Source organism: Paramormyrops kingsleyae, chromosome 1 (assembly GCF_048594095.1).
Source record: "Paramormyrops kingsleyae isolate MSU_618 chromosome 1, PKINGS_0.4, whole genome shotgun sequence".
Lineage (NCBI taxonomy): Eukaryota > Metazoa > Chordata > Actinopteri > Osteoglossiformes > Mormyridae > Paramormyrops > Paramormyrops kingsleyae.
Window position 1 is genome coordinate 68,298,525 of NC_132797.1, and position 26,648 is coordinate 68,325,172.

Sequence of the window (26,648 nt, forward strand, 5' to 3'; positions counted from 1 at the left end):
TTTACGACAAACAGAAAACTTCAGAACCATGGACAAGTAACAAATAAAACGCGGGAACCGAGGGCTCCAAAAGAGACTGTTGATATCCGTTTTCATAATATAATACACATAAAGGCTTCACACTAAAGCGGTATTATTATTATTATTATTATTATTATTATTACTATCTTTTAAATCCGTCGTTTTCGTTTCATGATCGGGAAGTAAATCCACGTGCTGTTTGCCTTGCAGCAGTTACCTGCATAAATCCTGCATACATATTTTTGAAAACATCATACACATGTTCCTTTCTGAACTGATTAACCTCGGCTAAAGTGCCACAGCTGACTGCCGCGCACTAAACCCCGAGGGGTAACGTCACTCCCCACGACAGATCAGCATCAGTCTTCCGTAGCCTGCGATCACACTCGTAACTGCGAGAGGCAGGATCGCATCCCTCTTTTTAGAACGATCTGAGATGTTCGTCAAGCGAAATCTTACTACACCTTCTCTCCCCCGATTCCTTATTCCGGCGTCGCCTTGGGCTTTGCAGCGGCTGATCTGCGCTCACTTTCGGGAGCGCAGCTAAATAAAAAGAGAAAGGTCACACGAAGTGGGAGATTTGCGTGCGCCGAGGATGATTTGTGACAACCGGGAGCTCATCAAGCTACATCGGCAGTAACTTAAAAGATCACAGTTAAAACGGGTTTACACTCAAGCGGCTGAAGATATTTTTTAATCATGCCTGTTCGGAGAGGTCATGTCGCGCCTCAGAACACGTTTCTGGGCATTATTATAAGGAAATTCGAGGGACAAAGTAAGTACCGTGCGTTCATACCCCTCTATGGCACACTTAAGCTACAAAGTACACAGCACGATACGATGCATGTTTTTAAAAGGCTTTACCTTGTGTTTCTGCCTTTAAAAAGTAAATATGGAAATTAATGGCAACGTTAGAGTGTCCAGGCAACTTACGAAAATATTTTAAGTGATATGCTCATTAAGAGAACAGAAACGATATTTAACTTGAACTTCAACGTACGTTTTCTGACTAACATTATGATCCAACTATCTAGAGATACAGATCGACGAATTCGTAAGAACGTCCGAGAATAGGCAGTTCGTGAACAAGTATTAACTGCGAGACATAACATCGCTGACTGCAGTCATTGACAAATCCACCGCACTTATTTATCAGAGTATCAATTACATGCTAACTGAGCACTGCATTCAAAAACCAACCTGAATACATATTTACTTATTTACGCTACATGTTCAGTTATTTAGAAAAATAACTGAGTTATTTAGAAAAAATAATAAGGCGGAGTTTTTTTTTTCACACGTTATGCATTATCGTAATTATGGATAACATGTTTTGATGTAAAATCTTAATTTTACTCTCTTCTCATTTTTTTACGTACACAAAAGTTCAAATATTTTTAAAAAGAAAATTATAATTGATTTATATGATTAGTCCGCCTGTGATTTTGCATTTTATTGGTAGTCCTATGTGAAAGGTAAACACACACATTGTAGGTGTGAATGCATATAAGGCAATTCAAAACCTCAGGGAATCTGTCTCTTAAAAATGGTGGGGAAACATTAACAAAATACATATTGCTTTATTTTAGACAAGAGGTTCGTCATAGCCAACGCCAGAGTGGAGAACTGTGCCATCATCTACTGTAACGATGGCTTCTGTGAGATGACAGGCTTCTCCAGGTCGGACGTCATACAGAAGCCGTGCACCTGTGACTTCCTCCACGGCGAGCTCACCAAGAGGCACGCCATCGCACAGGTGGCTCAGGCCGTGCTGGGCTCTGAGGAGAGGAAGGTGGAAATCACATACCATCGCAAGGACGGTAAGCCTGGGGTTATTCTGGGTCACGGAGGGAGGAGTTTGTGGCCTCTGGGGTAATCCGAAATAACTAACTACAGCGATAACTACAACCAAACGAATGTGGTGATGTTTAGGATAATAGTAATCTGATAAGGCGACAAATAAAAGCATATTGACTTTTGTTTCATTTGTTTTTCTATAAATCCAAGCTAGTAAGAGATTTAGTTTCTCTGAAGCATCCTTTAGATCACAGTTTATGGTGCAGACACCCACAGGCGGTGAGATGTTTTCCTTAGTCTGAAACAACTCCGTTGCAGCATCTAGAACACCACACCGTTTTGAGGGGACAGAAGTAGAGAAGTGGTTTTGGGTGAGAATTCGTTACCTAAACTTTGCTGGCTCAAGTCTCAGGAGAAGCCTGGCCGTTGTATCCTTGAATGAGCTACTTAACCTCAATTACTCCAAGCAAATGAGGGAAAAAAAAAACGTGTGGGTCACTTTGGAGAGCCTGTAAATTTAGAAGAGGTACACCATGGAGCACTGAACCAATGTCAGACCTGGCTGCAACTTGGACTTGCTTTTGGGAACATGGACGGTACCTGGCATTAGTAAAAATAGAGCTTTGGTAATTACTCAACAGCTAATGACCTAGAGTGGCGAAGTGACTCAGGAGGAAGTGTTGTTGCCTTACGGACCTAAAGGCTGGGGCGGTTTTAATTCCACCTCTGGCATGCGGTTAAGGGTCTTAGAGACCCCAAAGAATTGCCTATAATGTATGATTGTGTGTGCATGTGAGTACGCTCTCTATGATGGACTGGCAGCCCATCCTGGGTGTACCCTAGATTTCCACCATGAGGTTTTTGACGATATCCCCAAGCAAGATAAGCACTTTGAAGATGGGTGGGTAGAACCATCATAATCAACACTGGTGTTTTACCATGTTTATCAAATGCATCATCAAACTCTTTGTGGGGCAAACTGTAAACTATGGAAAGGAAATATTTAATCAGAAAATGTAAAGAACAACAAAATGTATGACACAAAAGGCTGTAAAATGTCACTTTTCAGCTACAGCTCAAACGCTTCACCTTGTCCTGCTTCATCTGGGATTGACTGCAGTCCGTCCAACTTGTCAGTGACTGAGGATAATGGAGACGTTATCTATTAGACATATACAGGCTGGAACAGCTATGGCGTTTTCATTGTTTAGGGGGATTCAGCAGCGTAGATTTAATCAATGGTGTCACACAGCTGGGACCTCTCACTTTGATCTCTCTGCCTCGAAGATGTGCCAATCATTACAGGACGTCGGAGGCATCGTCAGTGGAAACTGCAAAAGTATAGCATCACCAAGTTCAAAAGAGATCATTACATATTATATTACAGTAATTTATATCCCTCTAAACAACAGCTGAAATTCAAATTTTAGTTTTTTTTTGGGGGGGGGGGGGTGGTGACTTGGCCGCAGTTTATTTTTCGTTTTTAATGCAAATCAGGAGATAAAAGAAACGTCTTGCTTTGCTTTGATGCAATTTGGACAGCAAGTGAAGCAGGGCACCTCACTGAAGCATCGTTTGACTGTAAGCAAACGTATTTAATACTGAAAAATGAGCTTAAGAGATAGAAGCCGGGTTCAAGGTTGGACACACGACACATGGCCGCTAGCTGAATGTCAGACCCACCAGCCTGATAGCTCAGGCGTAACATTATAAACGCGACTCCTGAAACAAATCGCCTGAGACGAGGACGGGGGGCCATATGAGGTCAGGGGAAGGAGGGCTGCAGCGCCGTGGCATGGAGAAGAGCCTACCTTATCTTAGGTCCTCTACTAGGGGTGTCTCTGTCACACCTAATTTACTACATTATAGTTACAAACCAAAACCGCTATATGGTAGTTGGTGGTTTGTTAGCACAGTTGCCTTTTACCTTGCAGTCTTGTAGGCTTGAATCCCCTGCTCTATGCATGTGTTGAATTTCTATGTTTTTCCTTTTGTTCGTGCAGGATTTCTCTTGGTTATATAGTAATATTGTCTACATCTATTGTCTATTGATGATTCAGATACATACAAGTCTTACATAGCATGAAGTCGGACTGAAAGAGCAGATTTGTCAATGGAGCGTAACAGGTTAGAACATTAAAGTTTTGACCTTCTGGGGGAGTCCATTGTGTACCTTGCTGAATTGGGCACATCATTGTCCTAATGATGTGTTAAACTACACTATAGCAGAACCACTGTTTTATGATTGAGCAGATTAGGTGCACAAACATCTCACCCCTGCAGTGAGTTGCATTTCTCTGAATCCGGGCAATTTGTGAAAATGGTCAGATCCAGCTTTTTTTTTCCCATGAGATCCAGGATCTTTGGTGTAATTTCAATGCAATCCCAGAGCCTGTAATTGACCACACGCAGGCCTGTGGTATCCCCTATGCATCATGCGGGACAAACCCACCTCAGCGCAGCTATAGGACTGGCATGGGGATTGATATTTTCAATCCTCAAGTTAAAAGATGACCATTCTTCTAATCCCCTGTAAATCTGTTAGGAAATCCACAGTAAAATACTGAGGCAGGAATCAGATTTAGCATAGTATATTTATTGACATAGATGTGAAAATTTGAATTAGGCAAGTCCTCTGAGTATTCTAGGTGCAGTAGTAGCTTTGTAGTGAGTAACTATGTGTGTGTGTGTGAGAGAGAGAGAGAGAGAGAGAGAGAGAGAGAGAGACTGAGCCCTGTGTTGGATTGCCATCCCATTCAGGGTGTCCCCTGTTTCATGCCCTACAATCCCTGGGCCAGGCTCCAGGCTCACTGTGACCCTATACTGGATAATGGATGGATGAATTCGGCAAATTTGATTGAGACAAGTAATTTTTTTCTGGATTGTAGATTATGAGGTTTAATTTTAAACATCTTGCATGCTGGTTTTGACTGTTGTGACATCATATCCACCAGTAACTGATCTAAAAATTACACAGCATTCAGAGGCGGGAAGGGGAGTTCAGCAAATTCAAGTCACTCTGTCTGAGCTACTCTCCGCTATTCATCATCTCATATACTTTCAGAGGTGACTCTAATTCATAGGGCAGGTGGAGTTCACTGAATCTATCCTGGAGAGTTACACTCAAGAGGAAGGCAGACACAAGGTGAACAGGCAGCATCTAAAAATAAGCATCTCTTCCACGTGCATCAATTCATCAGTATGTCTGCCTCTCCGACATCGATACCACATCGATATCACAGGTATCCAGAAACTAATGGCTGCATTTAAGGTTTCTCCCATATGGTTGGAAAAGATGGAGAAAAAACACTTCTTTGAGTGGTTGGTGTGCTCTATTCTGATGTCAGTAATTTTGTTTTAGGGAAAAATTAGCTCTCTTGCTGACATATAATTTTGTTAGAGGCTCCAATCAGGAGATTCGATGTAAGAGAGTCTGGATTTCTCACGCTGAGGGTTTCTTGTGCTGTTATGTTTTGACTGCCAGCCGGGAAATGTCAAAATCTGACCACAGGAAGGATGTGGAGGTAGTTATTCCAACAATATGGCGCTCCGGCCCATTTTATAGTGTAGCTGACTCAGCCACTTTCCTGTGTCACAGTATCAGCGCGTTGCTCCCTCACTGTAAAGTCACCAGCAATAGGAATCTTATTAACCTTAATGCGTTTTTTTTTTTTTTTTTTAACAACAGGCTGCATGTGCTGTGGGTTACTGGAGATGGGAAAGATCCATTGAGGGAAGTTGGGAGATTAGAGGAAACGTCACTTTGCGATTTGAGAATGTAACAAACATCCTCAGTTTGGACCCATTGATACACGAGTGAGGCTGACAGCGATACAGACCATGCAGACGGCCCTATAAGATATCCCCACTGGCTTAATTATGATTACCTAGTGATATAGTACGATAAAATAATGCCAAAACATAAAAACGATAGCACGTCAACTGACAGGATGTCAGTCCATCACAGGACATATATAGACACCATAGGCAATTTCAAGACATCGACTGGAGAACAGGCAAATTTCATATACAGAGTGGTGGCATTATTTCAACCCCCAACCCGGGAGTCATGAGGCAATAGGGTTACCCCTGGAGGGACTGTGCCATGCTTGAGGTCACCCCATTAATATTAAATGAGCGATGTGGGTACAGTAGTGTCAGGTGCACCGGAGTTTCTTGGGATTTCCATCTTCGAGTCACGACAGCATCGTAAGTTGGCCAATCACTGAAATACTACCCCCTTTTGCAGACATGGTGTGGCAAAGTAACCCGTACTTTTTGCTTTTTTGACTGGATCTTCAAGAATTACAGTGGGAGACGTTGTATTAGATCCTAGAATTTGTGATGGAATGAGTCAGCATTATTAAGATGCACATCTTTTAGGTAAATTAAGGTTTTTGTCTTCATTTAAAAATCCAGTAAAAGAAATCATAATTATACATAAGGTAATTTGCCAACTGTCTACTGGGAATGAGTGTAAGACTTCAGAAGGGGTGAGGGGAAACTTTTTAGGAGCTAAATTCAGCTGAAAACATGCAGCCATTTCAGCCTATGCATGGAGTTTACACTGTGAGCCTGACTGAAGCTGCTGGTGAATCCTGATAAAAGAGGAGCCATATGGTGTTAGTGTGTAGAATCTGAAAAAGGATCTTCTCTATTGTGTGAACCCACTGTCGTGTTGACAGCTAGGATTAGGACACGTGTGAGGTGTTGGTGTATCGTGTGTGTCCTGGATGGCAGGTTGCACAAAGACAACTTGTTTCATTATACTTCTTTGGTTACTATACTTCATGTCTTCCTCAGTTTGGACTATTAATGTGTGTGTGTTTGTGTTGTGTGTGTGTGTGTGTGTGTGTGTGTGTGCACGTCCGTGTGTGCATGTTTGTGTCAATATGTATATATTTCTATATACATGATTATTTATCCATTACATCTAGCATTATAGAAATCATAAGAGAAGTATTTGTGAATCCGTTCTGCAAATCTATGCCAAAATAAAGAGACAAGAGAAGTTTTTAATTGCAGTTTTCTTTCATAGAGGCAAGTTTTTAAATGCAGCTTTCCTTCATAGACCTCAGTTCGGCAGTCTTTGTCTTTATGAAGCACTAGCCTGAGGTAACAACTCACCAAGGACATATTCTTTCTCTGAACATTCAGATTTTACTTAACCTCAACTAGATATTTCTTTCTGATTGATCCATCTTTCTGAAACAGGATGACCTGTCTGAAATATTAACTATGTTCTTTCAAGTTAGCAAGTCTTCTGAAAATTTCAGTGTAAAAACCTTCTATTTTCAGATGATGCAAAAGAATAGCCAAGGACCACCAATAGGCTTACATCAGACATCATTCCCGAAGCTGTGAAAATTTTCCGGTGCTTAAAGTGTTTGTAGGAAACAAACTTTTGGTGCTTTAAGACAAATATGTGTAGCTGTTTCTCAGTATGTGGAACTACTGCTCCACATCAAAAATAGGGGGTTTCCGATTCCCCAAATCACTCCCTCTCTGTATATGGAATCTGCTTGTTCTCTCTGTGCTTGCTCATGTACTAAGATAAGCTGCTATGGAGAGATGTAACTGCATAGATATTGGGTTATAATTCAGAACAGATCTTGCCATGATGGTTATTGACATTCTGAGCTGACAATAAAATCTTTGATCTATTCTAGGCTGTGTTTTTTTTTTTTGCAGATTGAGGGGTTACAATGCTAACACAGTACCATCGGACTCATGCTCCGTATAATGAGGTGTTACTTTGCCTTAATTTAAACATCTCGATCCTATTCCTTCCTAACATAAACAAGTGCCACTTTAATATTTCTTTCAGGAAATAAACTGCAGTTTTAGCTCAGCCAACTCCAAAGGACTCCAAGTAGTTGCATGGAGTTGGAAAGGTCATGCAACAGAAAGACCTGCAAAATTAGATTTGTGTTCTTTGTCCCTGTGGTATATCAAGGAGTTTATTCATGTGAAAGGGGATCTTATAAACTCTTCATTGGCCATTTACGGATGCATTCAGGTCACAGGGTCTGACTTTAAATTTAACAGAATAATGTAAGCCGGTTATAGTGCATACCAAATAATCCATTGTTTCTGATTTCTAAACAAATGTTGATTTCCAAATTGGGTGTGTGTGAGGGAAACAAATACAAATAGTGTTTTTGCACATAATCTGTGGCCACATGTCAATTATCATTTGGCTACCGCGCGTTTCCTTACAATGGAAAGATGCACTGTGCAATTACCAGGGGTTTGGTGTAACATCACCACAGCAACGGAGTCCCAGCAGCAAATATAGAATCATATTCTTTCTGATTCAATCATGGAAGTTCAACCCCGCGCCCCCCCCCCCCACAGAAGGTGACACCACCAACAAAGCTTTTCTGGTAGTTGCTATAGTACAGATCCATAATTACGAGATTGCTTACAGTGTCCAAATCGGATCATTCCGAAGGCTATTCAGGCAAGTCACACCTAAAGCCATTTTTGGAGTTTTATCTGACAAAGCTAACCCAAAGGCACCATGCATGAGAGATTAATCTCGAAAATGGGAAATTCCATATGGGTTCCATAATACGATGCCATTGTCCAACGTATTACAAGACCGAGTCATTTACTGTTTCACAGAAAATTTTGTGCCATACAAAACCCCTGTCATTTGCATACTGAAATGCTTTGTTATATTCATCCATTTATTGTTTTAGCTTCAGCCTACTTGGAAAATGATGGTAATGTTATGACTATGGTTTACCTCTAACAATGTTAATGCCGCAGTATGAGAAAAAGCTCCTTTAATGGCTCCTGGATGCTCTCTTAATGACTGTGGTGAATGTTCTTAGCATTGTAACTCCTGAATGCCATAAGAATATATCACTAAAGAAAAAAAAAGTAAAATTACTTTATTAATTCTACATAACTGCTTTTTCAGGTTCAGCCAGAGAGGAAATGCCTCTCGGTCATTATTACTGTCCTTCTTATAAATGAACTGCATTGGTTAGTTGCCCATCGGATGTCATTAGGTCTACGATCATAATTATATATAACTGGATAGGAGATAGAATTGAAGCATCTTGATTAAAATATTATAGTGCCAAACTGCAAATTGCCTTAGCATTACACAGCCAGCCACGACTTCACTCTGTGCTACTCGGCACCACTGCTCACCTGGTATCTTTTCAGTTTGATTGAGTATTTACTGTGTAGGACTTAAGGGAGAGGTCTGTTCGATCTTCTTGCTTGTGTTTTGTTTGTTTGTTTGTTTGTTTGTTTGTTTGTTTGACTTTGCTTCGGTTATGCTGGCAATCCGATCACATGTGAACAAGTTTGAGTTGGGAGCAAACATCTACACATTCCCATGTGTGAAGGTACAGTAGGTCAGCGAACAACGCCAGCAGTTGTAGTAGTGGGTTAGGGTATGAACAGCGTGCTGCTGTTTCGAGACCCATATTGGGTCATCATTTTGTACTCTCATACAGTACAGGCTATTTAACTTGAATTGCCCTGGTTGTGGCTATATAAGTAGGAAGAATTATAGTCTGTTCTGGTTAATGGTAGCTTCGTAGCAGCAGAATGGCTCCCTCAAAGGGCAGGGTTTGATCGATCGATTGCTCATGCAATATAGAAGCGGCGGATGAAACGTTCTGCAATGCAGAATGTAGGTCTGACCCCTATCACAGCCCTATTGTATAACCCTGAATATTGCAACACATCTAGTAAAAGAAACAATTTGCGATATCACAGTGAAAGGAAGCCTTCACTGAATGCCAGCCAATAGTCAGATTTAATAATTCTCCAATTAAAAATTGATGGAAGACACAGTGTCAGTCTCAGCTGCTTTAATGAGTCTGTGCGGCCTGGAGACACCCAGCCAGAAGTGCCCCCCCAAGACAACTGCCCCCTGTTCTGGTGCCCCCGGTCCCTTGTCCAGCTGTGCAGCCTCCCCCCTGATTGGCAGCGCTGAGATGTCCGGCTGCCTCAGGAAGTCAGTAGCTGGGAGGGATATTTTTAGAATATATGAAAGTGCTCTCTCAGAAATACCCCATCGTTTCGCAGCGAATGTTCTTATTTTAGCTCGCTGACGATGGTCACCTGACCTGCTTTTATTTATGCTACCCATCTCGGTGTGTTTTCAGTCGCCCCACACGCCAGGCACCAGGCTGAAATCCTCTCATTCCTCCATCTGCCGCAGCCAGAGAAGTTGCACGTTCGCCTTGCTTCATGAACTCATAATCCTAGTGAAGGGGAATGCAAACTCCATATCCATTTATATACCTATAAATCAACATATTTATTGTTTTTCTTTACGATCCCTAAATCGAGCCTCCAAGTCGGTGATGATCAACAAAATGTCCTATAAAAATATGATCTTCTAATAAACCCATGATATAGATGTTTTTTTCCCCCACCGCCATTAATAAGACCTAAATTTACGACCTTACTGTAGATTTACTGCTCAGTAATATCAACAGTCACACTGAAGGAAACTAAAAACTTCACTGAGCTGCTCATACAGCCTGAAGGCAAAACAGCAGGAATCTCTCTCAGCACCGCAATGACATTAAGTCTTTACCTCAAGGTTGAGGATACAATATCTGTGCAGTATTTTTTTGTTCCGCCAGGGCCTGTCACAAATCGCAGAGTATTTAAAGTTATTTTTTGCTCTACGGATGAAAAAAGAAACAATTTGCAATATATTACAGGAAGTAAGCAGCTTCACCCCCCCCCCCCCCCACCCCGAGGCAGTATAATGCAAAAAAAAAAAAACAATCCTTCAGAATGAAATTCACACCATGATGGTATGTGAACACGCTACAGTTCATTTGCTGAAGCACGCGCCAATTCGGAGACAATGCCAACCATCTGTACTCAATTAAACACCTGCAGGACACACACACTCAGCCAGACCATTTAATATGCGCCTCATTGTACATATTCAATCGTTCTGACAAAAACAAGAAGAGGTTATGTTAAGCTGCTTCAAATGGATCAAAAATCTTTGAAGATCTCCATTCTTTGTAACCCTCCACCCCCTGCTATCTAACAAATTTTGAGTTAAGATCTTGTCTTGCGTTTTTAAGGCTGAATTCCAGCCATAAATGTTATTCACATTGTGCACTTTGGTCACCAGACAGTCTTACATGCACTGCCTTCCCATCAAAGTTTCCCTTAGATCACGTCCATCATGTTTCCTGGAAAAGATGTTCAGTGCAACTCTATTGTGGATAAGCAAATGGGATGAATGAATGAATAATTGAATGAATGCACATGGAAAATGGATGAATGGGATTTCCCGAAGTCAGCAGGTTAACCCCCTTGTGGTCGGTTCTTTAGCTGGATCAGGTTAAAATATGTGGTAACTAATAGCACAGGATGATTCCATGTACTATGAGCTAGGAAGCCTCACTGTTAGGAAGCCTCACTGAAAGTTTTTACCCTTGAACTAAAACCTGACCTGCAGTGTTGTTGACATGCTCTGGAATCTATTGGCAGGTGAACTTTGACTGGCGTATGTATGTGGGTAATAGCTTAGATGGTTATAAGTTTGTTCCTGTGTCCAGAAGGTCATGGGTTTGCATCCTGTGGCCAGCAGAGTAATTATATCGCCCTTGAGCAAGGTCCCTAACCCTGCCTGCTCCGGGGGGGCTGGATGCTGATGGACCTGATCTCTGACTCCAAACCTTCCTCACTTATATATAATTTTGACTAAACCATCTACTAAATAAATACATGTAAATATCTAGGAATAAACTTTCACGTTTGCCCATAATCCTGAAACGAAAAGAAAAATCTGTTTCGTTTAATAAAAATGAGGAGCATAGACTCCAGAAATATGTAAATATCAGTATACTTTCACATAGAAAACTTATTTCAACCTCTGACATATAATAGAGTTTTCTAGAATCATATTCTAAATTTATATAGATAAAACAGCAATGGAGCATGTAGGTTATCATCACTGGTGCTATTTAAAGCCCATCCTGGAGCATCATTCATCCAATATCCTATCACTTATCCAGTACACAGCTGTGGGGAGCCTGGGCCCAACTACAGGAAGTCACTGAAAACACCCCGGATTGATGTCAGCACATCGTAAGACACACATACTACGAGCAACTTGGCGTTACCGGCTCACCGAACCACGTGATTTTGGTCTGCAGAAGGGAACCCACAGAACACCAAGAGAACATAGGAATTTCCTACACAAACAAAGCCCGAGGCAAGATTTGACCCTGCAAACTCAGATACGTGAGGCAACACTGCTGGCCAGCATGCCAAGCAACCCCATAGCAGACTGAGGGAATAATTTTGTGTATCTTAACATAAATTCAGTGATTCATTAAAAATAAAAAAAACAGTAACAAGGCTTCCCCTGAGAATGACTATGCAAGACAACTGTATCACATGAACAGCTTGATGAGATACATTGTATCAAATATCCTTTAAAGTTTTAACTATTAATTAGGGATGTTGGAAATAGTACTCTGAGTCCATAAATATGCATATACCATTAGGACCTGAGCTTTACTAACTGGGAAAGGCATCTTACTGATTCCAGTTTTATTGCCATGGATTATGGGCTGCCATCAATTTTTTTTTCTAACACAGGGTGGATTTGTTATATATTTTTAATTATTTATTTTCTCCCCCAAGCTGTCTGGATTTTGCACATATTAAAAAGATTGAAGAGATATTTCTGGAATGATCTGTAAATAGTTGTGTTTTAATTTCCATTTCCACTACTGTCCTGGGATAGTTTTGGTTGCACATTTTATGTTTAATAATGACATAAGCTGCTTCCTCTCCCATTTCCAAACTTTCCCATTTAACTCAGAACATAAATTGTGCCCCATTAATCGCAAGAATTCCGCAGCATTTCAACTGCAAATCAAACAAAGGTGTGTAAGCAACAGAGAATGTAGAATGTATTAACACAGTTAATAGACTGCGGAGATGTGTAACGTTTTCACATGAGGTTGAGAGACCAAACACTTCCGATCTATGGTAATTAAATCCACTGCAGACACCTGATGGAACAATGTTAGCAATAAGACTAAATCAAATGGAACTTAGCTGATATTTAAACTGAAAGACTTTTAATTAAATAACTAAGCATGACCACAGTCGGCCTGCCAAAATATATAGTGTGTAAAAAAATGCTGTTTTCACTGTAAGTTATGACACAGTCCATTAATACTTGAGTGTGATCCACGTCTCAAATCTGAAGCTACAAACAATATGCATAAAGCTTTTACAATGTTGATCGATACACTGTCAGCAGCTGATGGTACTTACGAGAACCTCAGCACTACAGAGATTGAAGGAATAGTCAGGCAATTGCCCGAAAATTGTCCAAAAGAGCGATACTTTTCAATGGAAACAGCAATCGGGGTATCGTGTTTCCATAAAGCTCCGCCGTCTGCTAGCAGCCAGGGATTGAAGTCTCCCGATAGCACCAGCCCGTCTATTAGGCTACAGAGTCAGGCAGGAAAAATGCAAAATCAATAACGCCTGCATCTTCGGGCTTGGGAGATGTGACATTCACAGAAAAGCAAGGAGCAGATTTGCCGGTAATGCCAAGTGTGTGTACAGCACTGTGCAGAAGTCTTAGGCAGTGAATGAGAACGTTTAAGGCTGTTTCTTGCTAGTGATTGCATATTTGCTCAGAAAAAACACAATTTAACATTATAAGATATGCAAATTAACAGTAACAATAAAGATTTTTTCCAAGAAGTTTTCCAAAAAATTACTGATATCCTGTTGGAAAGCTAAGTAAAGTGCGCTTTTGTTTCTAAACCCGTCTACACTCAAAAAAATTATGTCAAAAATTGAGACTTTATGTATTTTAATTTCATGACAAATTTCCATGTATTTTTATTATATAAGTTTAATGTAAAGGGTCTTCTTTCTATCATGTTGAGTATACTTAAGTAAATTAAATTTAATGTAAATTCCTATGTAAACTTTCTCTAATAATTAGACACATAAGGGTTATTTAAAACTTCACCTTAACATTACTTGATCATTATGTCTTGCACATAGAGTTAATGTGAAGTTTTACATTAGCCTTATGTGTTTACATAAAACTTAAGTGTTTATATGTAGTTATTGAGTAAAGTTAATGTATGTTTTTATGAACCTTGATTTCACATCTCCATGTAATAAATCACAAAAAGACATTCACAGTTCTGCACCTTTATCGCCACATTTATCAAAAACAATAAAAAACACATTTTTCCGAATACAGCAAATCCAACAGTACTAATATAACAGCACAATAATATTTCACCATTTTTAGTAAAACAGGTAATCAAAAAACAAACTTCTATTATATCTTATGGAAAACATGTTCAAAAACAATTAAAAACACATTTTTCCAAGTACAGTAAACCCAGTACAAACAGTACAAATGTAACAGCACAAAGCTTCCTCAACATATTTAGGTAAAACTGGTATTCAAATAAACTTCTATGAAATATTATAAATCTGGAAAACAAAACACTAATATTTTTGGCAAGTACAACAAACATAGACAAATAGGATAGAACAGATCCTAACAGCCCAACTGTCCAGTGCGTTCCCTGTGAGCACTTACTGAAGCATCTCGATTTTAAGTGTCTGAACCTTTGGGGACAGTTTGTTGCCATCCAAGTTCATCAGCACTTTCTGGAAGAACTCAAATGTGTATTTAGGTTCCTGGGGATATCTCAGGTTGAGTGTGTAAATGATTCCAAAAAGCACGACACACCCAGAGGAAACACTTCTCAGTTTGCTAAGCAGCTCCACACCCTCAGTCACCACTCCAACATCCTCTGGTTTATCCTCTTCAGTAGCACCTTCACTGCGAATTGCAGAGATCCCCATGGTGGTCTGAGAGATCTCACTCTTAGCTTCCTCACCAATGACGTCCAAATAGTGGAACAAACTAACAGAGTCATGGAGCAAACAAGCAAACATAGCACACAAAACAAATATATTACAAGTTAAATCTTAAAATCTCACAGTAAAATGGTACTACTGACCAAGTAATCCTTGATGAGCGTGTCGCTGTCTTCATTGAGGTAGACACATAGACTTCTAATGACACAGTCCCTCTTGAGTTCAATGCTCTCATTCTGCAAAAGAAGGCATACAAAATTACAAATTTCTGTATTTTCCAGCACACTGTCCATAATAATTATTCTCACACCATTTATTACGTTTTGACAGTTGACTAAACAGAGGCAGCAAGATAGTAAACAGAAGTACTTTGAGCTACAGTACGAGTGTTCACACACCTATAGCTCAAGTTTAAGTCTCGACTAAAACAAAAGAAATGACAATACAGATTGCTGACAAAATACATTATGCTTAAATCACTGATCCCTAGAAAAAGGTTTTATTTTGCTTAATAATTTAAAAGTGTAACGTTAATCAGCAAAGTTGCAGAGAAGACACGTGCTAAAGTGACAAAAATGATTTTAGTAATATGTAAGCTACATCATAAATGACAGACGTACTGTTAACACAAAAAACGACAAGGACTATAGACGATAAAAAACTCACCGAACAAACTCCATCTGCTTCGGCCAAAATCATGTCCAACGTTCGTGGAGGCGTGGCAATAATAATTATTTTACTGCAAAATTGCTGTATTATCGCCACCTAGTGTGTTGGATAGTCAAATATAGTTTACCTGGTTTATTTAGATTTAGGAAGGGTTAACTAAATTCACATTATATGTATGTGCTTTCCATTAACACACTTTTGATTTCAGATATTTTAGTTACACTTTACTTAAAACTATTTCTTGATGTTTCTAGGGCCACGACTCATTTTTTTGAGTGTACCAACGCCTCAGCCATTTCATGTATTTGTTCATTTTCTCCACCAGATGAAATAATCAAGTATCTTGATTTGTTAAATAATTCAATGGGGTATTAATTAGCCAATCAAGGTGGGGTAGTGGTCAAGTCAAAAAATACATGGTGGTTTTGGATGGTTGCTGCAAATATTGTGGTCATTTTAGGAGAGGTTTTGAAACTAAGCTGTCACACTTGGAAAAGCTGTTACACTTTCATGGACATATCATAGTGTCACACCAGCGTTTATTATTCAAACATCTTTTTGTTGTGACACGAAGAAACCAGTGCATATAAACTGCGGACCAGCATCAGCTCTGTACAGTATATCAGTGACTCTCAGTCTGATCCTTGATGACGTCCAACAGTCCACGTTTACCTGGAGCTGGTAAGGAGCAAAAACATGGACTGTTTGGCAGGGAGCAAAAACGTGGACCATCTGGGGTTTCCCGGGGACTGGGTTAAGCAACACTGCTGTATATTTCCAGTCACACTAAGGACAAATATAGAATAGATTACAGCAAGATTCTCTCTGTTGTTCTTCCTCCCTAGATGTCAGAGAGAGAGAGAGGACAAACAGAACTTGTGCCAATACTGCAACACAATTTGTAGTCATCTGCTAAAAAACAAATTGCAAGGAGAGAAAAATAACGTCATTAAAAATATTTGCATAGAAAACACTACTACAGCAACTGCCTTTGAAAAATGTATTGCAGTGGATTTCTGGACTGGGCTCTGTTAACACTGTCATCTCATATCTTCAGGGCTGGAGGTTACAATCCCTCCCCATGCAGTTTGCACGTCCTCCCCATGTGCCGTGGGCTTCCTCTCGTGCGGTTTGGTGAATCAGTGTGCAGCCTATGATGCGTTTCCATTGTGTCTGGGCCCTTGTGCTCTATGCTTCCTGGAATAGCCTCGACCGTGCGTTGGGTAAATCGAATGATTGATGGATGGATGAACAGATGAATGGACAATGGATGGATTGATGGATGGTTTTAGACTGCTTCTAGTCCGATGCCCGTAGATGCTGTTCTGATTCTGACGCGTCGAAGGTGGGTCAGTAGATCAGACCGGTTTGTCCTCAAATAACAGCCGTCCCTCATCGCCTGTCACCCGCACTGTCGTCACGTGCGGCTTCGGCAGGATAAAACGGAAATCGCTTTGCGAGCGACATTTGCAAAGGCTATCCTCTGACGGCAAGACCAAATTCATTTTCAGACTAATTAGATTTTCCCACTGCAAGCCTTTTCACTGGAGGTACTGCTCCGTGGCACATGATACTAATGCCGCAGTGCTCCAGATCACCCGACTGACATTTAACGTCTACAGTCTCAACTCCGCAACTTGTTGGCCGTTTCGATTTCAGGAAGATCAACAGTTTAGAGCCGCACTGGGATCAACCTAATCAATTACATTTGGAAAGAGGGGCATTCACTATGTATATCTATTCATATATATAAATAGTTTTGTTTCATCAGCATCTTCTATATCCCCCTATCCATTACAGAGCTGTGGTGTTTATAGCCCATCCCAGGAAGCCCAGGCATTGTGGGTGGATGAGCGGTTAGTCCATTAGAGGAAACACACTCACACACAATCATAAACTATGAACAATTCAGAGACCACTTCACTTTTGCTTCATTTCAAGTTCACTCTTCATGCTTCTTAATTGATTCTCTATTGAAGAGGATTGTCTTTATTTATTTATGTTAAACGGTCTAATGCAGGAATAAGCACTCTGAGTGACTGGTTTACTTTGAGCCTCAGAATGGACGTATTGACCGGTGGTCACATTCTAGCTGGAAACAGGCATCTAAATGCCTCAATTGCCAAAACCTCTGCCTAGATGTGCACAGCTGCCGCAAGGGTGTTGGCTAGCAGTGATGGGGGCCAGTGAGGGGAACATCCCAGTTGTACAACATCCAGCTCTCTGGGATCCAGTTGGAAATTGGCAGGACTGCACTGGTGCTTTCTGAGGATCACGGAAACACTGATGGCCCCTTTGCTGGTTAGTGTGTTGGAGAAGCTGAAGAAGTAATTCTCTACACCAGTGTTTGCAAAACCTTAATCCAAGAGTACAGTGCAACTGCTTCGATTCATGAATTTGGTGCAATTCATAGAAACAGAAAGGCTCAGAAAATCTGATGTTCATATTTGCTGAAACACACAGATAACTTGATTTTGAGTAACTTTTAATTGTACACTTTATTCTAGCACAATGAAGGGCATCCCCAAAGAATACACTGCACAATTGCAACAGTCTGCAAACAATCTTTCATTTCCTCTCTTTTATGGGTTCTTTTCAGCACGGTCTTGTATTTGTGCTTTATAAATATTAGTTATATAAGGTACATGAATCTTATATGATACAAACCATATTTAAGGATATATGAAATTAGCTGTTTTGCATTGCAGGTTAAGAGAAACTGTAGGATGTTATAAAGCATCTGTGGAAAATCTGCTTTTTCTCTACAAGTTTCCCTAAAGCTCTTTTGAAATTTCACTCCTACATTCAACTATGGTGCTAAAATGGACTTGAAATGGCCATTGAGAAACCATCCTTAGTGTTCATGCAAGATAATCCAAACCTATTCTTTCAGGAAAAAAAACTGGTAACGGTTTATTTCACAAGGCACAAATACTTATACATAACTCAAGTACAAAGTACAAATCATGAACAAATACGGTTACTTGAGATAATAGATGTGTCATGATTCATTAATGATGAACAGATCAGTATTTCACTTGTGTTATACATGACTAGTTCCTTGAGTAGTTCCTTAGTAGGTCCTTCATTAGTTCACACCGGTTTACAGAATTAATATAGTAACAAACAGATTGCTTGAGATTAATGTCAAGATTCATTAATGATGAATTAATATGAGATCAGTTTGTAACTAAGACGTTTGTGGTTAATTAATATATAAGTAATAGCATAATACTGTATTATTTGTATCTCCATTTCCAAAACCTTGAAAGAAAATTCTGGGTTTGATTAAATAGCCAAATCCAGTCGGGCCATAATAATATAGTGACCTTCTTTTCTCTCTGTACTGGGAACCTGCTCTGTAACCTGCAGCTGGAGGTCCATTTTGGTTTACTAATCTGATCATCAATAGTTTCCTACATGGGCAGGAAATTAGGAAATCAGCTAAGAATTCATCTATTTCTTTTCCAGCCACTTACCCAGAACAGGGTCGCAGGGTGTGAAGTAATTTAAAGCCAGTTCTGACCAAAACGCGATATAATTTTCACTGTTATATAATAACCAAATATTTCACTTATAAATGTTACAGTTCATTTAAATAAATGTTTCTCTTAATTGAACACACTGAAATTCCTAGTGCATTTTAAGTTAATTTAAAATATATATATTTTTATCTCCACCAATGAAGATAAGCAGCATAGTGCTTGAAATCCAGAATTTGGAGCCAAACGGCTTATCTGACACCACGGCGCTCGCCCAGCCGCACGGCCAGCACGGGCAGGCTTTAAAGACATGGCAGCCTTGCATGGTCACATGCGGCGGTGTTTCCGCAACGCTGCATGCTGGGTGAGGGCAGGCTCACATCTGGAAAACGTTGAGTCATTGGAATGAACGTGAAAATAGTGCGGACTAGTAAACACAGATGCGCACATATACACACAGCTCACAGGGCAAAGACGACTGGACGTCTTTTGGGGACAGGGTCATGTTGGCTAATTGCAGAACATTCCAGAAATTGAAGGACACCCCCAGAGTTACAGGAGTTTTTCCACACAAAACCTGCCACTTGCTTGTTATATATAGTCCAATGGGAAACATTCTGCTAATTAATGCAGCTGCCAGTCTGGATGTGAGAAGCCACTTATGAGCCCTGTTAATATGTGTCCTTGGTGGGGGAAAGGGGAAATTTGCATGTGAGGTGCTGGGAGACTTTTATTCCATTCTCTTCTTACGCATAAATGTTCTCCCTGAAGGGGAACAAAGGGGTCATATTTTTTTTTATGGAAAACCGAGAAAAATAAATAAGGAGACACTCCTGAGATTCTGAGTACATTCTGAAGAAAATGTGTTATGAATGTAGATTGCACACTTTCGTTTCATAATAATGGCGTCCTGTCCAGGGCGTCCCCTGACTTGCTGCTTGGGACGAGCCTTAGGCTCACCACAACCCTGGACTGGATAAATCACGGAAGATGGATATCCTGACTTTATTTATTCTCCTTCTCTACCCAGAAATATGTACCGTATATTTCATGGCTGCATAATACCCATCTTATCTTTAGTGCTGTGGACTCACTGATATCACTAGAACTTTGTCTTGAAGGCAGTGTCACCCTGAGGAGTAACAACAGATTATGGAGGAGAATTCTCCCCCGTACACCAGCTTTAAATCGGCCTATCAGGTGTGACAGCTAAGCTACACTTGCTGTAGTACTAAATGCCTGTTGTGACCATATTGCATCATTGAAAGGTCAGTTCAGCGACATCACCAGGCAAGGACAGTTCATCATACCCGAAGAGGCCTATTTGTGGCTCTTTTGATGCAAGAAACTTCTAAGACTTCTAAGTAGTAGTTATTTTCAGAAAGATACGAATCTCTGAGGTATATTTCTCCCCTCTAAGTACCTGGTCTTAACTGTAAGAGGGTGCTTTGGTTCCATCATGGTGCAGGCCATGTTTTCCAGCTCTGGTCTGAGAGCCCTCCTTCCATCAGACGGCAGCGCTAATGTAGTAGAACGTGATACAGTCCTGAGAAATCATCTACGTCACATGGCAGTTTTTCTCGCATGTAGGACAGGGTACATAACACTGCAATCCAGATGACTGATGCACAGACCCGTGTGATTCTTTTTCTTCCAATCACTTCTCCTTCTGCTTTATCTGCACAAGAGCAGCCTAATGAACAAGCAAGCATTATTCCATGTTGCTATAATCAGCTCCCTGCACATGAAGTTATGAAAAAACTAGAAAAAGTTATGAATATTCTCTTTTTAATTATAGTATCACAAACAAATTACTGCACTAATTTCCATGTCATACAAGTAGTGCCATTGGGAAGCCAGAAGATCCAGATGGAAGATAGGATATTTTGGAGAAATGCCCTCATACGGTCAAGCAGGAGTCCACAATGACTTGACTGTATCTAATAATAAACAACAATAACAATAATATAATTATAAAAATAGTACTTATCTTAGCTAAGCCTAATAAAAACTAAAGCACTGTTTTACTGCTTCCAATGTATTACATAGGCAGCTGTAGTTCTTCATGTAGCAGGCAAAAAAATTGATTGTTATAGAGAAATGCATGTTGTTTCATTGTAGCATTGTTGTTATTGTTCTTGATAGATACTAAACTCATACCACTCACCCTCTCTAAAACACTCTGGCTGGTTGCCCTCTGCTGCTTTGGTCTGGCTATTAAGCTATAAGTAGTTTTGACAGCAAGCATCTAAGCATTCATCTAAAGATCAGTGAAGTCTTAAGATGAAATGCTTAATATAGATGTTTTTCCTCCTTTATGGGTCAGGTGCATAGTCATGTGTGGTGTGTGATCATTAATAAAACACAGGTAAGAGTTGAACTCTCATATCAGTTTTCAAGTCAAGATGATTGCTAGCCGGGCTTAATGTCGACGTCTTGACTGAGAAACACAGAATGTTTTTAGGGGAACCTGGTATATATTTTTGGCATTTTGAACAGCAAGAACACTCAGCTTTCAGGCGTGCCTGAGGCTAAACGATTTGTTCTTGTTTGAGTTGTTTTTTAACATGACACTGAGCGGTATTTGGATATAACGGTTTGTGAGCAGTACTCTCAAGTGCTAAATGTTCTGCTTTTAATTTGCCACAAAGCGTTATTGCACGTTGAGTTTTACAGCAACGTATTTAACTGGATAGGTGCAGCTGTGGTTGAAGTACATCCAGGTGCAACACATACTCACTCAGAAAGACCTGCTATATAAAATTATTACAGCTATACTGTATTTAAGCGTAGCTACAGTATATTACATACTAATACTTTGCCACACTGAACATTTTCAATAAATGGAAACAGTAATTAAGGACAAGCATGAGTAAGCAGTAAAGGATAACCTTTAAATAGTTAAATTATAAGTGTTTTACTCTTCCTAATATCTTTCAGTGTTTATGGGTATTGGGGGTACTAGGGCACTCTGTGAACATCCATTTTTACCTGAACATCACTTAACAATGTGCTACACAAACAACCAGATGTTTCCGGTGCTCTGAATTCAATCGCTGCATCGCAAACGAGAGGCAGCTTTTCATAAGGTTCACAGCTCTCCAGTAAGACTAATTAAGCTGCTTGAAGGTATTTCCTGTAACAAACACACAGGAAATGACAAAGCCATGTGTCTTCTTGCAGGATCCGACTTCCTGTGCAACATTCACATAATCCCGGTGAAGAACGAGGAAGGTGTGGCGATGATGTTCATCCTAAATTTTGATTACATGCTGGACGAGGGAAGCAGCGACTCTCTGGAGAAGCTGGGCCAAACAACTCCACCCAAATCTGACCACAGTGAGTAGCCAGCACAGAACTCTTCTCCCCTAACAGTAAATAGATCTACAGCAGACAGTGGAAGTTGATATCAGGGGTGTCCAGATTGTCCAGAGTGCATCATACTCTACTCATCCAGCCAGGGTGAGTGTTCCCTGTTATAAAGGGAATAAATCGCTCAGAAAGGACAGCATTTGAGAAGTACAGACCTTCACTTGGCACATCCAGACAAGTCTGGGGTCCTCGATCATAAAGCCTGATACAGAAATGTTAGGGCAAAAATAGTTATCTAATAGCATGAGTGGGGGGAAAAATATTGGAAACTTTTATCACCTGCAAACTATAAACAGTGACCTGAATATGTCTGAAAACTTGTCTGACAGGATTTGGGTAATTCAAGACTTATCATGTTACATCTTGACATTATTAAACACATATATGCAAGGAAATTATTTCTGATTATCTTTACATTCTTTTGTACTATACTTCTCTATGATTTGACGCATGCTGCTATTACTCAAAATATAATTATGCTGGGAATAATTTATCAATTTAAATAATTCATGTGAGATTATAATGGATAATGAAAATGACAGCTAAGCAAAACTGCTTCAAGCAATTTTTACTTTAAGTCATATGTTGTCTTTATTATACTTTTTTGTAAGAGCCCTGATCTCATTGTCACTAATGATTAAAATAATAAACCTTTGGTATGTTCCTAAATATAAATTTCAAAGTAATGGCTTCACCATTATCCACCTTATGGAATGTTCCATCAAATACCCGGTTTCATCTTACTATGGAAAAACACACACCTAGAACATAATCACAAGCACTATCTGGTCTCCAAACATGCTTGGATTTAGCGCTCAAACACTATGCACCTTCGCACATGGTCTGGCATAACCAGCGACCCCTGAAAAAAATGCCGAAAGTTGCCATCCATATCAGGTCACGTTTACCCACTCGAGCTCTAGTGCCTGTTTTGCTCCAGCAACAATTCAATTATTGGCACCGAGTATTTGACCATAGTTCAAACTACACAGTTTGGTATGTGTGTCCAACCCCCACCCTAATAAGTACAGATCCCACAGCACAACCAGAAGACTCACCAACATAAAAACTCTCTTTGTTATATAACGTCATGTACCAGTTTTTCTTCTTGTTGTTCCTGAGCAATAAGTGTTATTTTTTCATTTCTTATGCCTCATATGTATAGAAGATGGCTATTCCCACAAACTTTGGGGCCAGGACAGAGATATTTTGAAACAAAAGTTGCTGCACAGTGTAGTTAGAAATTTAAGTATTAAATAAGTAATAAGAACTTTAAAACAATAACATAATTATTACCAAACTAAACACTCCAACTCCAGTCTTGGAGACCTACTATCCAGTAGGTTTTCTATCCTGACTGGCTTCTGATGAGCTGCACTGTTCCTGGTATTTACCTGAGAACTAGTGTGACTCATCAGAAGCCAGGAAGGATACAAAACCTACCGGATAGTAGGTGTCCGGGACCAGACTTAGACCAGGAAACCTGACCTAAAAGATCATAAAAAAAAAAATTAAAAATCAGGAAGCCCAAAATAATATTATTTGATGTCCCAACAGAAACCTGGATCTACTGCAGTCTGAGGTGCCAAACAAACACCAGGTCAACACAACACAAAACCAGCAACAACAGGGAAATAAATATCATCATCGTTTTGAGGGTGATGTCAAAATATCAGTGTTCAACCAGCTCCATCTGCAGCGGGGACTGGATCTGCCGTTCCATTGGGTGCCGGCCGGTCCGTCCACATGGTCCCAGTGTGCAAACCTCTAAAATAAAAGGAAACTTCTAAATCCCAGCATAACTTTTCAGACAACTCTATACTTAGCAAGTGCAGTCGGCCACCCATGAGGCGGCGTCCGTCCAGGTGACCTGAGTAACCAGAAAAGCAGGTCGTAGGCAGAGTCTCTGAAATGCTGCTTCAGCTCCCCTTAGGGCCTCCTATGGTTTGTCATTCGTCCCTCAGCAGGAGTTTTCAGCACATTGGCACCAAAACGCCTAAAACTGCCAAGTCTCTTGAGATCAGCAGCAGCAATAAAAAAATTCCCCCCAGGTATGCTCTGCTCTTCTCCCACATCCCATAATCTTTATACGCTGGCATATGGCAGCCGCAACTGGTTCGAGCTGTAACAACCAATTTAGGTGATTCTAGCTGTGGTTCATTAACCCAGCCCAAATCTACAGAAGTCTAGTTGGACTCCTGTCTGTCTGCTAACAAATGCACATGGTAAATCCACAGCCACAGAAGCAGTAATTGCCATGATTCATAAACCAACCACTGATGTACAAATTTAAAAAACGAAGCTTAACCACAGTGGCAATACAATGGACAAGTGATCAGTAATTTCTCTCTTGTTCTATGCCAATGAAAACCTAGTAGGTGACACATGGGGACAGAGATGCCATTAATATAGAACGTGAATATGGTGTGCACCTCTGTAGCATTGGGGGGGGGGGGGGGGGGGGGTTAAGGGTAGGGCTTGAACCAACAACCAACAATCACAGGCACAGAGGCTTAATCCACTGAGCCACACACAACCCCTCATAGTCAATCCATGGGAAAATATATATTCTGCCCAACTCCAACAAGCAAGAATGGTTGTAACTACACAGACTGAGTTCCCCCTTACATTCCATTCAAAAGCCAAACTCAGGTTTATTCATTTTATTGTGATGTATTTGAATTAATTAGCAATTGTATCCATATTTTGCATACATTTAACACGTATGGCTTACTGTTTCCTGCAGAAACTGTCGTCCAATTAAAAAAAAAAAAATCTCATTTCATTGTGCCTGGAGATACCAGCATACAAAAGGGCTGAGAGAGAGTAATGCTATATGCTTAGGGAGCCTCATCACTGGGCACACTTTATATAACAAGATAAGGAAGCTCATTTATTTAATTTATATACACCAGTGTGGCTAAGAAAAGCTCTGGGTTTCACTGTGCTTCATTCACACTGGTACATTCAGTGCCTTTATTTAATGTGTTTAATTAAAATGGGTTATTTATATAGCTGTTTTCATGCTTTCTTACTGATTTACAGCAGAGGGATTGATAGCTGCTGTATGGAAATGAAAAATTAATGCGTTTGCAGGAAATGATTGCTGATTTTTTTTTTTTGTTTTTGGGTATAAAATTAAACACTTTATGGGTGCGATGGTAGTGCTATGAATGTACATGCAAGTATGAAAGGATATTTTTGCACTTGTATTCCAGATGAAGTTGCACAAAAACAGCGGAAAAGCTACGCAAATTAAATCAATCTACACTCATGTGACTGGTGTTGCACAAACGTTCATGTGCAGAGATGGTCCCTTGACCCACTGCAGGTGGTGCAGTGGTGTGGTATGCGCTTCAAATCCGAAATTGTCATATGTAGCAGACTGTCAGCGTACGGTGACATTAGCAAACAATAATGGCATCAGCCAATGATGGCTACAGGACCTGTAGCACCGACAAATGAAAACTCCAAATAAATAACAGAAAGGCAGATGGAAAAATGGCGGCAAAGACCAAATTGGCCAGATGACTTGCAGTTTATTCTGGAGTGCCCTTGTATCTTGCAAATGTAACACAATTAGCAGCCACTGAGTAGCCGCACATCCTGTAGGGGGGGAAAAAATCCCAAATCGTCATTTTGGAAACACAGTGGGTCATGCTGTTAGGTTGGGGTTTGCGGGAATAACTGTCACTAATCAGGCTTTCTGGTTGGCTTCTGTTAGCAGGACCTGAAATAGGGACTGGATAGCAGATTAGTGACTGCCGTCCGGCTGCCAGACTCGTTTACTCCCTAACGTTATTTTACAGCCATCGTGTTGGGAGCACCACGGGTGAAAACGAAAGACTTTCCACTTGAAATGTATAGCCTGTTGGGCAGTCACGCTTACAGAGTGATACTGTGTTTCACAACAGATGTCATTCCTGTATCACGGGGTTTCAAGTTTTCGCCTGACAGCTGCGAGAGCTGTGCGTTTTTTTGGTTTTTTTTTGTCTCCAGTAATGAATGCGCCGTTCTTATCCTGGCAGGTCGCTCTGTCTGTGTTGCCCGTATGAATTAAAGGGGCAAGAGCATGAGACAGACGGTGCTTAGATAGTTCCGATAGTCCAACGTGACGTCACCTACAATCGTTTATATCTCAACTAGTTTATACATAGGTTTCCTCAGCAGTCTGATATAAAAAAACCAACAACGATAAGTGATAAACAATCATGACAACAGGATATACACAGATATGTAGTATTTCTATATATACACTGAAGAACGAAAACATTGTCACCCCCCCCTGAAGGAAATAAAATCAATTATCTCATAAAAGCAACACATGACAAGACATTTATTAGATGAACGCTAACATTTGCTACCTGGATTTCACCTGTTCAGTGCAGAAAGGGGCAGGGTTAAAGATCTGAGTGACTTTGATAAGAGCCA

At 40.3% G+C, this 26,648-nt stretch overlaps 1 protein-coding gene across 1 annotated transcript in view; it reads left to right on the forward strand.

Moving 5' to 3' along the window:
- Window positions 1-389: 389 nt before the first annotated feature.
- LOC111849550 (voltage-gated inwardly rectifying potassium channel KCNH7) overlaps window positions 390-26,648 on the forward strand; it is a 73,168-nt gene continuing 46,909 nt past the window's right edge. Inside the window, exons 1-3 of the mRNA XM_023822557.2 lie at window positions 390-796; window positions 1,611-1,841; window positions 22,029-22,184. Coding sequence (XP_023678325.2) covers window positions 721-796; window positions 1,611-1,841; window positions 22,029-22,184 — 463 coding nt within the window. The 5' untranslated portion in view covers window positions 390-720. The remainder of the gene's footprint in view (window positions 797-1,610; window positions 1,842-22,028; window positions 22,185-26,648) is intronic.